Source organism: Dipodomys merriami, unplaced genomic scaffold (genome assembly GCF_024711535.1).
Source record: "Dipodomys merriami isolate MVZ:Mamm:240054 unplaced genomic scaffold, mDipMer1.0.p SCAF_57, whole genome shotgun sequence".
NCBI classification, from domain to species: Eukaryota; Metazoa; Chordata; class Mammalia; order Rodentia; family Heteromyidae; genus Dipodomys; species Dipodomys merriami.
The window spans coordinates 4,532,586-4,547,284 of NW_027206146.1; the positions used below are offsets into that span (position 1 = coordinate 4,532,586).

The window sequence follows — 14,699 nt, forward strand, 5'->3', positions numbered from 1 at the left end:
ACCTGCCTAGTAAGCGCAAGGTCCAGAGTTTAACCCCTGGTACTGCTAAAATATAAGTGAAACCGAAACACTAAAAGTAAAAAGTAATGCTTGTTAGTTACCCAAGTGAAAACAAAACAAATTACCCCCAGTCTCTTCACCTGGATATAAATAGCAACTGTTTACATTTTGCTTTAATACCTTTCTGGCTCTTTCCTGTGCTTATGCAAATGTAGTTTTTAATTATTTATTACAGAATGAATGCAAATTAATTTAGGAAAACTAGAAAATACACCCAAGTAAAAACACAGGGACAAAAGCCAGCCTCAGGGTTGGAGGCGTGGTTCAGGTGGTAGAGGGCCAGCCAGAGAGTGAAAGCAAGCATCAGATAAGTCAGTCACAGTCCAAGTAGTGGACCAAAAAATACCAGCCATAATCCCACAGGCCCTGGTCTCCCACCTTGGGTGTCCCCCATGCAGATGGCCCCAGCCTGGCCCCAAGATACCCCAGCCCAAGCCCAGGGTAGCAGGGCATGCTTGGCTTTTTTATTTTTAAGAACAAATGGAGGGCTGGGAAGGTGGCTCAGTGGTAGAGTGCTTGCCTGAGACCCTGGGTTCGATTCCTCAGCACCACATAAGCAAAAAGAAAAAAAGCCGAAAGTGGCGCTGTGGGCTCAAGTGGTAGAGCGCTAGCCTTGAGCTGAAGAGCTGAGGGACAGTGCCCAGGCCTAGAGTTCAGGCCCCACGACCAGACCCAAAAAAAAAAAAAAAAAAGAACAAATGGAGTTGCAGTGTTTTCATACTGCTCTGAAATTGCTTTGGGGTACTGGGGGTATCATGGTGAGCACAATTTCCAGAGCACTATGCATTGTCTCTGGTGTCATTTAGGGGGAGGATGGCGTTTCTGTCTTGTTTATGAACCAACGTTCTCGCTATGTAGCCCAGGTTGACCTGGTGCTTGAGATGTTCCTTCCTCAACTACCTCAGTGCTGGGATTCCAGGTCTGCACCGTTAGACCTGGGGCCTTGCTATTAATGACAGACTTGTATCTAGGGGCGGACAGCCTGTCCTTCAGGAGGGCCTAGTGTAGGAGTGGGTATGATGGCGTGTGCCTACAATCCCAGCTACTCGGGAGCATAGGTAGGACAATCCATCCAAACCTAGACAGAGCAAAAGCAGGAGACCCTATCTGAAAAGCAAACCAGAGCTGAAAAGGGCTGGAGGGGGCCCCTCCACTGGCAGTGCACCTGCACAGCGCGCACAGGGGCCCAAGCTCCCGCCTCCCCAAAAACAGACCAGCTCAATACCAAGGCCTGTGCAGGGGCGTACTAGGCCATTATTACAGAGAAAAACCATGCGGCTCTGCCGAGCTCACCTGCCAGTGTTCGCCTGGCACGCTCTCGGCCTTGGGTTTGGTTCCTGGTCCTGCACCGAAAACAAAGCCTAGAAAAGCACAGACAGGAATAACTAGCCCCTTGGCAGTGCTGAGTTTTGAACTGAATGAGGCAATGTGGCGGGAGGGGCGGGGGAGGGGGGTGGTGAGCAGCCCGCGCTGCTCTGCCTTTGGGGTAAATTCCTAGAAGGCAAAGCGCAGAGCACGCTGCAGGAGGCGCCGCACCCATCCTCTCCCCAAACACAGGCCAGCACCTCAACATCCTCAGAGCTGTCCCCTGCCTGCCCCCCCAATCGCCTGGTTACCGGGGTGTCACCTGCTCCTGGCTTCTGTGTCCCCCAGAGCAGAAGGTTCTGCTCTTCCTAGAGTGAGGTGCTCAGCAGATGCTTGCAGGAAGCAAAAGGCCAGCCTGGGGCTCCTGGCTGATGGCCAGGGCTCCCCCATGTGGCCCCCCAACTGCAGGAAGCGTGTGGAGGAGCATCCCGAGCTCCTGTGACTTCCTGTGTGCTCGGGGATGGATGGAGGGGGTCCCCATATTAGAACATAAGATTTTGCATTGTCTTATTTTTCTCTTCCTTTATGGTGGTACTGGGATTTGAACTCAAGACCTCAAACTTGTTAGGCAAGGAGCTGTACCACTTGAGTCACAGCACCCCCCCCCCAGCTCTTTCTTTTCATTCTTAAGCTTTTGCCTGGAGCTGGCCTGGAACCATGATCCTCTGGATCTCAACCTCTCCAGTAGCTGAGATTACAGGCATGTGCCACCATATCTGGTGGTTTCCCTCCCTCTCTCCCTTTCTTTCCTTTCTTCTAAGTAACTGGAGATCAAACCCAGAGTTCAAACCAAAACAAAACAAACAACCTAGTAATTGTCCATGGGCTCTAGTTCTTTTGAACAGGTGGGGCCTCCAGAGATAAGGCCTCCTAAAATGGAGACGCAGAGACTCTACATTCTAATACAACTCAAGCCAGGTCCACCACAGGTCCCCAAGAGGAGCTGGGTTGGGGCTGCCCCCCACAATCTCCTCTTTCACACTGAGGACTGGGGTCCTCCCTGGGCCCAACCCTCTCTTCCCTCACCCCTCCTCTCCTTCCATAGCAACCAGCCTAATATGTTTATTGTGCCTCTTTCTGCGTGTGTGTGTGTGTGTGTGTGTGTGTGTGTGTGTTTGCAAAATGCTTATTGTTGCTTTGTGGAGTTTTCATTTATGTCAGCGAGGCGGGGTTATAGATGGCTCGCTTTGTCTGTTTTCACTGAGCTCCGTTCCCGGGCGGGATGGTGTGTGCGGCAGCCCCGCCTCACCACAGAAGTACCACTTAGGGACCTCTTGGGGAGCTGCGGCTCCTTTGCAACGTGTCCCCAGGGGGAGCTGCTGGGTCATTAGGTGGTGCTGGCATTTAATTTAACAAAGTACCTCAGGGCCCACCCAGAGGCTATTAGTGGGCTGCCCTGGGTCCCTCCTGGAGCCCCCCCTCCCAAAAAAAGAGATCAGGTGGCAAGGAAGTAGGGCTGTACCCTAAGAAATAAGTGTAAGGAGGCCCAGAGGCCAGCATTTAGAGGGCCTCTGTCCCCCACAGCTTCACTGTATGACTGGATTTTTTTTTTTAATGTCCTTTTAATTTTTTTTTTTTTTTTTTTTTTTGATGCTGGAGATCAAATTCAGGGCCTGAGCATTCCAAGGGAGCTACACCTCCAGGCCATCTTGGTTTTTTTTTTTAAAAAATTGTTGTGGTTACTGTTTGTTTTGGTGTGTGTGTGGGGGGGGGGGTTATGGGGCTTGCGTGCAGGACCTGGGCATTGTCCCTGAGTTTTTTTTTATGCTCAAGGCTAGCATTTTAGCACTTTGGGCCCTAGCTCTACTTCTGGGTTTTGAGTGGTTAATTGGGGAAGAGAGTCTCATGGGGACTTTGCTGCCAGGCCTGGCTTAGAACGACAATCCTAAGAACTCAGCCTCCTGAGTAGCTAGGACTATAGGCACAAGCCACAGCACTGGGCTCTTGTTTTGATTTTTGGCAGTGCTAGGAAAGCGAACACTGGGCCTAGCCACCTGAGGCAAGCACTGTACCACTGCGCTACACCCCCCCCAACCCTGTATGTTCTGGTAATGTTCTATTACACAGCTATGGAATTTCAAAGAATATTGAATGTTATAGGAAACTGCCCCAAACATGTTACTGACATTCTGACCACCTACAGTGGCTCACACCTGTAATCCCAACACTTGAGAAGTCTTGAATTTGAGACCAGCTTAGGCTATGTAGCAAAACACTGTCATAAAAAAAAAAGTAGAAAAAGAAAAAACCCAGATGAGCTTTCAAAGGATGCAAGTAGACTCTCTATTTTAAAATCTTACTAAAAATCTAAAAGCCGGGCACCTACCCAGGAATGGTAACATACCTTTCTCTGCAGCAGAATTACAGAGAGTATTTTATCTTTTTAGGTTTTCTTTAGTCTCTAAATTTCCTTTAGCCATTTAAAAAAATTTTAACATGAGGACCAAATGAATTTAATAAGTATAAGATAGTCCCCCAAAACACAATAATATCCACCAGGATGCAAACGCCTATTTCCAGAAAAAGAGAAAGTAATTGCCTTTGAAGAAGTACTTCCAGAGAAGTGCTTCTGATCCTCCCACCGGAAGTACTTCTTCAAGGTACTTCCAGCCCCTCCTCTCTTCTCAGGAGATGTGGGTGGCTGGGCCCGTTTTACTGATGGGCACACGGGCCACCATCTGGGCCTGGTCCCCCTGAAGTCAATAAGGCCAGTCCCTGTGTTTCAAACCTTTATCATGAGCAGGTGTTAGGTACAGAGGACTGAACTCTGCTTACTAGGCAGGCACTCTACCACCTGAACCAGGCCTCCAGCCCTTCTGGCCTTCACTTTGTTTTTGATATGGGACCTTGTAACTTTTCCTTGGCCTACCTCCAGCTGAGGTTCTCCAACCCCTGCCTCCTGATTAGCTGGGATTACAGGTATGCCCCACCACTCCCAGCTAGAGGTTCTGTTTTTTATTCCTATTGTACAGATGAGGAAACTGAAGCCTAGGAGTGGAAGAGTCGTAATTAGTGGCACTGGAAACTAGCTTAGGCAACTGGATGCAGAGCTCCATTTCTTCAGTACAATTCATAGCGTGTCCTAGATGGTAGCCATTCCAGGCTCTAGACCTTGGACAGGAAGAGAGGAAGGGAAAGAGATGGGAGAAAAGAGGCCTGTCTAGGCCTGAGCAGCTCAGTCACAAGCCTGGTACCCACTGCCAATCACGTGATGCAGCCTGGGAAGTCCACTGAAGAGGGGTGTATGAATCCCCTATCTCAGGACGAGGCACCCTACTACCAGATGTTCCGAAAGACAGTAATAGTTTCTACAATATGAATGCAAAACAATGGAGGTCAAAGACCTATATCAGGTCTTTTTGTGTTTTTTTTTTTTGCCAGTCCTGGAGCTTTACATCATGAGCTGGACGCTGTCGCTGAGCTCCTCAGTGCTCAAGTCTGGTGCTCTACCACTTGAGCCACAGCACCATTTCTGGCTTATTTTGAGTAGTTTTAATGGAGATGAGTCTCACAGGCTTACCTGCCCAAGCTATCTTTGAACCCCGATCTCAGATCTCAGCCTCCTGAGTTGGTATGATTACAGGCATGAGCCACCAGCTCCCAGCTCCAAGTTTGCTTATTAAACCTGTTTTTGGTTCATTTACATTCCAAATGCATAGAAACAATTTATCTTACTAATGTAAAGACAAACGAGTCACTTAATCATTTTCCCACCACAGTTAAATTTTTAATAAAGGATCTCTTGGCAGTTTGTTTTCTTAAAAGCCCCAACAGAATACAGCGGGATTCTTTTCAGCTGTAGCAATGTTACCTACCTACCTGCTGAAGTGGAAGCTACCCTGAAGGCATCAGGTTATAGCCAGGTAGAGTGACGATGGCTGTAATCCCAGCAATTTGGGAGGTGGAATGAGAGACTCATGAGTCTGGGCAAATGTATGAGACCATATCTTAGAAACAAAACAAGCCAGGTGCTGGTGGCTCATGCCTGTAATCCTAGCTGCTGAGGAGGCTGAGATCTGAGGATCATGGTTCAAAGCCAGCCTGGGCAGGAAAGTCTGTGAGATCTTATCTCCAATTAACCACTCAAAAACCAGAAATGGAGCTATGGCTCAAGTGATAGAGCGTTCACCTTAAGCTGAAGAGCTGAGGGACAGCACCCAGGCCCAGAGTTCAAACCCCAAGACTGACAAAAAAATTAAATAAATAACATAATAAAAAAAATAAAGCCGGCTGCTGGTGGCTCCCACTTATAATCCTAGCCACTCAGGAGGCTGAGATCTGAGGATTGAGGTTAGAAGCCAGCCCAGGCAGGAAAGTCTGTGACTCTTTTTTTTTTTTTTTTTTTTTGTCGGTCGTGGGGCTTGAACTCTGGGCCTGGGAGCTGTCCCTCAGCTCTTCAGCTCAAGGCGAGCGCTCTACCACTTGAGCTACAGCGCCACTTCCGGTTTTCTGGTGGTTTATTGGAGATAGGAGTCTCACGGTCTCTCCTGCCCGGGCTGGCTTTGAACCGCGATCCTCAGATCTCAGCCTCCTGAGTAGCTAGGATTACAGGCGTGAGCCACCAGCGCCCGGCAAGTCTGTGACTCTTATATCTCCAATGAACCACCAGAAAAACAGAAGTTGCACTGTGACTCAAATGGTAGAGCTCTATCCTGGAGCAGAAGAGCGCAGAGACAGCATCCAGGCTCCAAGTTCAAGCCCTGTGACCAACAAAAATAAATAAAAACAAAAGGGTTGAGGGCTGGGAAGGTGGCTCAGTGGTAGAGCGCTTGCCTTGCATGCCTGAGGCCCTGGGTTCGATTCCTCAGCACCACATAAGCAAAAAGAAAAAAGCCAGAAGTGGCGCTGTGGCTCAAGTGGTAGAGTGCTAGCCTTGAGCGGAAGAGCTGAGGGACAGCGCCCAGGCCCAGAGTTCAGGCTCCATGACTGGACCCAAAAAAAAAAAAAAAAAAAAAGGGTTGAGAACATGACTCAAGGAGCAAAGTGCCCACCAAGCAAGCTGAGCCAGTATGAGGTACTGAGTTAACTACCCCAGTACTGCCAAAAAAAAAAAAAGAGAGAAAAGAGGCCGGGTTGCAGGGTGGAAGGAAGAAAGAGGCCCCTTGGGTGGAGGAAGCAGTTGCTGAGGGGCCACATTCCCTCAGCTGCACCCGCTCCGTGTTCTCTGCCCTGCACCAGGCTTGGCAGGGAGCTGGTCCCCATGGTATCCTGCATCACTGGCTTTGGTGTGACCAGGCTTGGCTCAGACTGCGCCTTGGGTGAGACCAGCCCCATCTCCCCCCGCCCCCCCCAGCCCAGCCACAGCCAGGCAGCACTGTGATCCATATGCCATCATGGCGTAAATGACCATCTGCATAATTATTACAGGAGGATCAGGCTGTGACTGTGACTGTCCTGTCTGGGTCTTCAGAGTCCCACATGACACCTGACACAAAACACCTGCCAAGCAAGCACAGTGGCAGGTTCCTGTAATCCCAGATGCAGAGGTCAGAGAATCACCACTTCTAGTAGCCTGGCTACAGAGTAGGACCCTATTTCAAAAACAAAACAAGAAGCTGGGAAGGTGGCTCAGTGGTGGCGTGCTTTCCTAGCATGCATGAAGCCCTGGGTTCGATTCCTCAGTACCCCATACACAGAAAAAGCTGGAAGTGGCGTTGTGGCTCAAGTGGTAGAGCACTGGCCTTGAGCAAAAGTAGCTCAGGGACAGCGCCCAGGCCCTAAGTTCAAGCCCCAGGGCTGGCAAAACAACAAATTTTAAAAACACAGATGTTAAATGAGCAAATCATTATGTGGACCAGGTGTGGTGGTTCACATTTGTAATCCCAACTACTCCAAAGGCAAAGACAGGAGGAGGATAGTGAGTTTAGGGCCAGCCAGGGCAAAGATATCCAGACCTTATCTCCAAAAGGAACAAAAACTAGGGCTCACGTGGGTGTGGCCTGTGGGCGTGACACAAATTGTGGCCAGTCACATAGCAGCAGCCCTGGGTTCCATGCTTGTGTTATAGTTCTGCAGCTCACAAAGTGGGAAATCTACCAGCTGCCCAGCTCCCTCTGCTTAGGGCTCCAATGTGGGGATGTAGAGAGGGCACCATGTTTGGAAACAGGAGGTGCAGACTCTGAGTCCCATTTGTGCAGCTGTAACACAGAGGACCAATGACTCTACCTCTCCAAACCCTGGTGCATTCAGATCATGGTGCTGGATCATCTAGCACTGACCCTGGTATTTAATAGTAACCAGTGGGGGTCCTGGTCTTGCTTTGTTATGTTTTGTTTTTTAATCTTGTTGGGAACCGGACCAGGTCAGATCTTTTGTTTTCAAGTCAGGGATGCTGGGAGGAGAAGAGGAATTATCTGGTTTTGGTCTTTAGGTGTGCATGTTAAATGTTAAGGGGACCACTAAGAAAAAAAATGTATAGGGGCTGGGAAGATGGCTCAGTGGTAGAGTGCTTGACTTACATGCATGAGGCCCTGGGTTCGATTCCACAGCACCACATAAGCAGAAAAAAAGCCAGAAGTGGTGCTGTGGCTCAGGTGGTAGAGTGCTAGCCTTGAGCTGAAAAGCTGAGGGACAGTGCCCAGGCCCAGAGTTCAGGCCCCATGACTGGCAAAAAAACCAAAAAAAGTATAAACTCTAAGTCAGACAGAAGGGAATGGAATAAGAAATTCAAATCTAAAAGATGTCAGGAATAGGGAAGAATAAGTATAGTATTATAAGAACGGTGCCAAGTGTATTAAAAATTACAATAAACGTAAATGGACTAAACTTGCAGTTAAAAGGCAGAAACTTTTAGACTGAGTGTAAAACAAAATCCAAAAGACATACACCAAAAGTGAAGGCGAATGATAGAGCGGCAAATATAAACACCAACCAAAGGACAGTGGTGTGACTTTGAGAGTGTCAGCCATGTCTGCTTTAAGGCACAAAAGCAGAGCCGGGCACCAGTGGCTCACACCTGTAATCCTAGCTACTCAGGAGGCTGAGGTCTGAGGATCACAGTTCAAAACCAGCCCAGGCAGGGAACTCCATGAGACTCTTATCTCCAATAAACCATTAGAAAACTAGAAGTGGCTCTGTGGCTCAAGCGGTAGAGTACTCACCTTGAGCCGAAGAGTGCAGGGACAGCGCCCAGGCACAGAGCTCCAAGACTGATGACCAACAACAACAAAAAAAGTACATTGGAACACCTGTGCTTTGAGCTCCCAAATTCTGTTATCCAGGATTCTGCCATGGTAGCACTGCCAGCCAGGCTGCAAGGCGAGTCACGAAGACACTTAGACACCGAGAGCTCTCCAGGATGAGCCTTGTCAGAGGCCTCTAGTTCATCCACTCTGCAGAGTTGATTGAGGCTGACCATATCCCATCAGCTGATTGTACCCTGTCAACTGACCATACCCACTAGGTGCTGGGCATGCAGACCTCAGCCCAAGTCTCTCCTTGTAGACTTAGAGCCTATTCAAGGTGCAGGCATGTTAACCATGAACAACACGTCTCATAAGAGAATGTGCATGGTGGGTGAGGGGCTTGGGCCACAAAGGCCTTCCTGAGAGAGGTGATTAGAGTTTGCAGACAACAAGAAGGAAGACTGCATTCCAGGAACTGGGCAGCACCTGGGCAAATGCAGACAGCTGGGAGAGAGGGCCAGTGGCCGTGCTGCATTTGCTGTGCTCCAGAACCTACTGGAACAGGAGATGGAGAGAGAGTCCAGCAGAGGAGGAAGAGGGAAGGGGGTGCCTGGAAGACCAGCTGCCCTGGGGAGGGGGGTGTCTGCCTCTGATTGTGGGACCTTGCTGACATCATGGTGTTAGTGTGTAGCTCAGTGTGGCATTGGAAAATTTGAGGCGAGTGGGATGGTCGCCAGCCAGGGAGGGACAAGGATCTAGGAGTAGAACCGGCTCTCTGGGACCTGGGGAGAGAGGAGAGGACTGGGGCTGGGGCTGTGGGGTGGGGGTGGGGGGCAGTGCACAAGGCATCAGAGACCTGAGCGGGGAGGGGAATGGCTAGAAGCCTCCAGCCAATCAGGAGCTGATAGTGACGGACCAGGCTCTGCAGACGACTTTGTGCAAGGCTGTAGGTTCCCAGGCCAGGGAGCTGGTCCCCTGGGCAGGACAGGGTCCCACGCTAACAAAACCATCAGTGAGGAGGACTGGGACCCAGCACTCCTTTATAAGGCAAGGCGATGGCAGGCTTCTTCACAGCACTGCTGGAACTTAACCCGCACAAGTGTGCATACAGTTCCCACGTGCGTGGAAAGTCCCAGGCATGCAACCTTGCACCCCTGGATGCTTGTGTGAGCCTGGCCCAGGTCTCCATCTTGAGGACAATGTGCCGGCTCCAGGGCTCCCTAGGAAGACAGCAAACCTCTCAGTCATAAGCTGTTGCCTTGGCTACATGGGGAAATGGTGATATTTTTAATATCCTGGGTTAAATAAATACATCATTAAGGCTGATTTCATTATGCACCAATTGAGAGAGAGGGAGACTGTGTGCCAGGCATGGTGGGGCATGCCTTCAATCCCAGCACTTGGCAAGGCTGAAGCAGGAGGATGGAGAATTTGAGGCCACACTGGGCATAGTGAAATCCTGTTGATAAATAAAGGTAGATAAATCTCACCTGCTTGGTTTTTTCAGATGTGGTGCTAACCAACCCCCGCCACACCCTGTACCTTCAAAAAATAAAAGCAGATCTAGGAAATTTAGAACTGCTCCCATGGTAACACACGGTGATTTTTGTTTAAGATTTTGTTTTGCCCTGTTTCTTACTCTACTGGGGTTGAACTCAGAACCTTGTACTTGCTAGGCAAGGCCCTGTACCGCTTGCTCCATGTTCCAAGATCTCTTTGCTTTCATTGTCTTTAAGGTAAAGTTTCACATTTATGACTTTGATTTTACTATTTACCCTTCCCACATAGCTGGGACTGAAACGGGGGCTCCATGAACTTTTGATCTAAATCTTCTGATCTCTGTCCATGAGTAGCTGGGATTAAAGGCATGAGCCACCTTGCCTGATCTCACACAGCATTTCTTCTACCAGGCAGTGCTGGTGTATGTAGTGGTTCTTATGGTAACAGTGGCTGTACCAAAAATATTACTACTGTTCCTTGTGGTGGGTGCCTCTCACATTACTTTAATTTTTATGTTTTGGGATTTTTATTCTTGCTTCTTTAGGAAGCAATTTTTGCTCAATTGAGGAGAAAAAATAACCAAAAAAAAAAAAAAGAGTTCATAATCTACAACAGCTGGAATTCAGTGCTAAGAACAGCTTGGAGGGTTTCATTCTAGGCCTGATTCTTTTCTCCTTTTTACTTTCTTGTTTGCTTTTATTTATTTTTTCTGTTTGTTTTTCCCCAGTAGTAGGGATAGAACTCGGAGCCTAACCCTGTTACACTCTATGGCTTAAGCTAGTCCTTTTGCCCTTTTTTTTTTTTTTAAGATAGAATATTTTTAGAACTTTGAACACTGGGCTGTAAATGCAAATTAGCACAATTTGTAAAATAATAATTGTGTACAATGTGGCAATACCTATTGTCTAATACACATATACTGCAATACTTGTAATGGCATAAAAGTATTTTTACAGTATTAAAAATCTTTAATCTACGATACCTTTTGCTAACTTTGCCCAGGCTGGCCTCCAACAGAGATCGTCCTGCCTCCACCTTCTGGGGAGCTGGGATTACAGGCATTCATTACCACACTCGCTCCTTCCATGAACATATACTTCCTCCTTAATATTATCACACAATCATTCCTGGGTCATTAAGTAGGCTTCAAACATGGGGCCTGACAGCCAGCTGGCCTTCCATGCCTCAGTGTAGCCTGGGTGGCAAGAGTGAAGCAGAGCCATGAGATTCTCCCTCTTGGGCCCCAGCTCAGCACTGTCCCCTGCCCAGTCCTTTCAGCAGGCAGCCAAGGCCAGGGGTGAAGAGCACCAGAGGACTCGGGCACCAGAGGGCCCGGGCCCGGCTTCTGAGGGCCCCTAGTTCACGCTTCCCCGTTTGCTGCAGGGCATGGTAGCTCCAGCCTGTAATCGCAGTTACTTGGGAACCAGAGGTTGGGGATCGAAGTTTGAGGCTAGCCAGTGCCTTAAAGTTCAAGAGACCCCATGTCAACCGGTGGCTGGAGTCCTCAGCGTGGGCCGGTGACCTCAGCTAAGGATAAACACGGTGTCACACGCATGTGAATAGAAAGGTCCCTTTTTATGTGCACCGGTAGTGACGTAGTGAAGCTCGCAGGGCCGAGGCTCTGTGCTCAGGGTCTGGCACTTGAGGCAGGCGTCCGCCGCTCGAGCCACGCCCACCAAGGCCACGCCCGCTGGGTGGTGCTTGACTCCCGCCACACACGTGACGCCCACGTCTGGCGCCACGCCCATGGAGGCCACGCCCCCGCCTGGTTCTGCAGATTGAGATAGGGTCGGTTGGTTTGTGTCCCTGCCCGGCCTGGACCTTAACGCCAGGCTGCATCCCAGCCCCCAAGCTTTTTACTGGTTGAAAGGGGAAGGGACGGCTCTCATGAACATTAACCCCAGGGTTGACTCTGACCCTCCATCCTTCTGATCTCAAGCATCCCAATTAGTCGGCAGGTTCTGAGGAGCGGGGATTGCAGGCACGCGTCATCACCCCTGTCTAACACAATGCCCTCCCCCGGGAACTGACCCCATGTGGAACGCGTGGGTCCCGCTCCCCCACACACACACTGCACGATCCTGCTTTGTCCGGTCCCACGTTGTTTGGGGGAGGTGTGGCCATGACCAGGGGCCCCTAGGCGGGTGTCGCATCTGCTTCCTCCGGGGATGGGGAGGGAGGAGGCAGGCAGCCAAAGTGGTAGCACCACGACTGACCCACGCGTGTCCGTGTCCCTCCCCTCCCCCCCCCGCAGGTGATCCGCACCGACACCTTCAAACATCTGCGGCACCTGGAGATCCTGCAGCTGAGCAAGAACCTGGTCCGCAAGATCGAGGTGGGCGCCTTCAACGGGCTGCCCAGCCTGAACACGCTGGAGCTGTTCGACAACCGGCTGAGCACGGTGCCCACGCAGGCCTTCGAGTACCTGTCCAAGCTGCGGGAGCTGTGGCTGCGCAACAACCCCATCGAGAGCATCCCGTCGTACGCCTTCAACCGCGTGCCGTCGCTGCGGCGCCTGGACCTGGGCGAGCTCAAGCGGCTGGAGTACATCTCGGAGGCGGCCTTCGAGGGCCTGGTGAACCTGCGCTACCTCAACCTGGGCATGTGCGACCTCAAGGACATCCCCAACCTCACGGCCCTCGTGCGCCTGGAGGAGCTCGAGCTGTCGGGCAACCGGCTGGACCTCATCCGGCCCGGCTCCTTCCAGGGTCTCACGAGCCTGCGCAAGTTGTGGCTCATGCACGCGCAGGTGGCCACCATCGAGCGCAACGCCTTCGACGACCTCAAGTCGCTAGAGGAGCTCAACCTGTCGCACAACAACCTCATGTCGCTGCCCCACGACCTGTTCACGCCCCTGCACCGCCTCGAGCGCGTGCACCTCAACCACAACCCGTGGCACTGCAACTGCGACGTGCTGTGGCTCAGCTGGTGGCTGAAGGAGACGGTGCCCAGCAACACGACGTGCTGCGCGCGCTGCCACGCGCCCGCTGGCCTCAAGGGGCGCTACATCGGCGAGCTCGACCAATCGCACTTCACCTGCTACGCGCCCGTCATCGTGGAGCCGCCCACCGACCTGAACGTCACCGAGGGCATGGCGGCCGAGCTCAAGTGCCGCACGGGCACGTCCATGACGTCGGTGAATTGGCTGACGCCCAACGGCACGCTGATGACGCACGGCTCGTACCGCGTGCGCATCTCCGTGCTGCACGACGGCACGCTCAACTTCACCAACGTCACGGTGCAGGACACCGGCCAGTACACCTGCATGGTCACCAACTCGGCGGGCAACACCACGGCGTCCGCCACGCTCAACGTGTCGGCCGTGGAGCCCGGGCCCGGCGGTGCGGGGCCCGGTGGCGCGGGGGGCGGCGCGGGGGGCCCCGGGGGCGCGGCCGGCGGCTACACCTACTTCACCACCGTCACCGTGGAGACGCTGGAGACGCAGCCCGGCGAGGAGGCCCTGCAGCCCCGCGGCACCGACAAGGAGCCCCCGGGGCCCACCACGGACGGCGCGTGGGGCGCGGGCCGGCCCGGGGACGTGGCCGGAGCCCCTGCCGCCTCCACCGCCGCACCCGCGCCGCGCTCGTCGCGGCCCACGGAGAAGCCGTTCACGGTGCCCATCACGGACGTGACGGAGAACGCGCTCAAGGACCTGGACGACGTCATGAAGACCACCAAGATCATCATCGGCTGCTTCGTGGCCATCACCTTCATGGCGGCCGTCATGCTGGTGGCCTTCTACAAGCTGCGCAAGCAGCACCAGCTCCACAAGCACCACGGGCCCACGCGCACCGTGGAGATCATCAACGTGGAGGACGAGCTGCCCGCCGCCTCCGCCGTCTCCGTGGCCGCCGCCGCCGCCGTGGCGGGGGGCGCGGGCGGGGACAGCCACCTGGCCCTGCCCGCCCTGGAGCGCGACCACCTCAACCACCACCACTACGTGGCCGCCGCCTTCAAGGCGCACTACGGCGGCGGCAACCCGGGCGGCGGGGGCAAGGGCCCCGGGGGCCTCAACTCCATTCACGAACCTCTGCTCTTCAAAAGCGGCTCCAAGGAGAATGTGCAAGAGACGCAGATCTGAGGCTGGGGATGGTCCGGGCCGCCCACCCCCGGCTCCCGACTCCCGCCCTGGGCTTCCCCCGGTTCCTCCTCCCCGGGGCCGGGCCCTGGACGTGCGCGCAGGGTCGGCAGGAGGGCGCCGCGGCTCCCGATGGCGGCCGCTCAAGTTGGGGCTCCGGGCCGCGCCCCTCCCACGCCGGTGCCAGGAGGGGACGCTGGGGCCTTGGGGAGGCGGCCCAGCCCCTCGGTGGCTGCCTCATTCTCCCGATCTCTCGTCCCGCCGCCGCCTTCCAGGGAAGAGGAGCTTTGTTGGTTTTTTTTTTGAGGGGTGCCCTTTTCCCCTCGACCCCCAACCCCACCCACCCACCACCCTCCTTTTACGGTTCTTTTTTCTGTTTTCTTATTTTTTTTTCTTTTTTTGCAGTTTGACGCCTCCCCTTCTCTCCCACTCCTCCAAACCCTCTCCACTTCTAAACCCAAGAGACAAACGCGTCGCCCTGGCGACACCCCCTACCCAGAGTCCCCAGTGGGGACCCCCCACTCCCGGCCTGGCCCGGCTGGGGGAGGAGAAGGCTCCCACCGCCTGGCCCC

The 14,699-nt window shown here is 52.8% G+C and overlaps 1 protein-coding gene across 2 annotated transcripts in view; it reads left to right on the forward strand.

Annotated features, from left to right (window-relative positions):
• Positions 1-14,216, forward strand: part of Lrrc4b (leucine rich repeat containing 4B) — a 30,652-nt gene extending 16,436 nt beyond the window's left edge. For both annotated transcript variants that reach the window (XM_070000878.1, XM_070000880.1), the window contains exon 3: positions 12,304-14,216. In XM_070000878.1, coding sequence (XP_069856979.1) covers positions 12,304-14,130 — 1,827 coding nt within the window. In that variant the 3' untranslated portion in view covers positions 14,131-14,216. The remainder of the gene's footprint in view (positions 1-12,303) is intronic.
• The last annotated feature ends 483 nt before the right edge of the window (positions 14,217-14,699 follow it).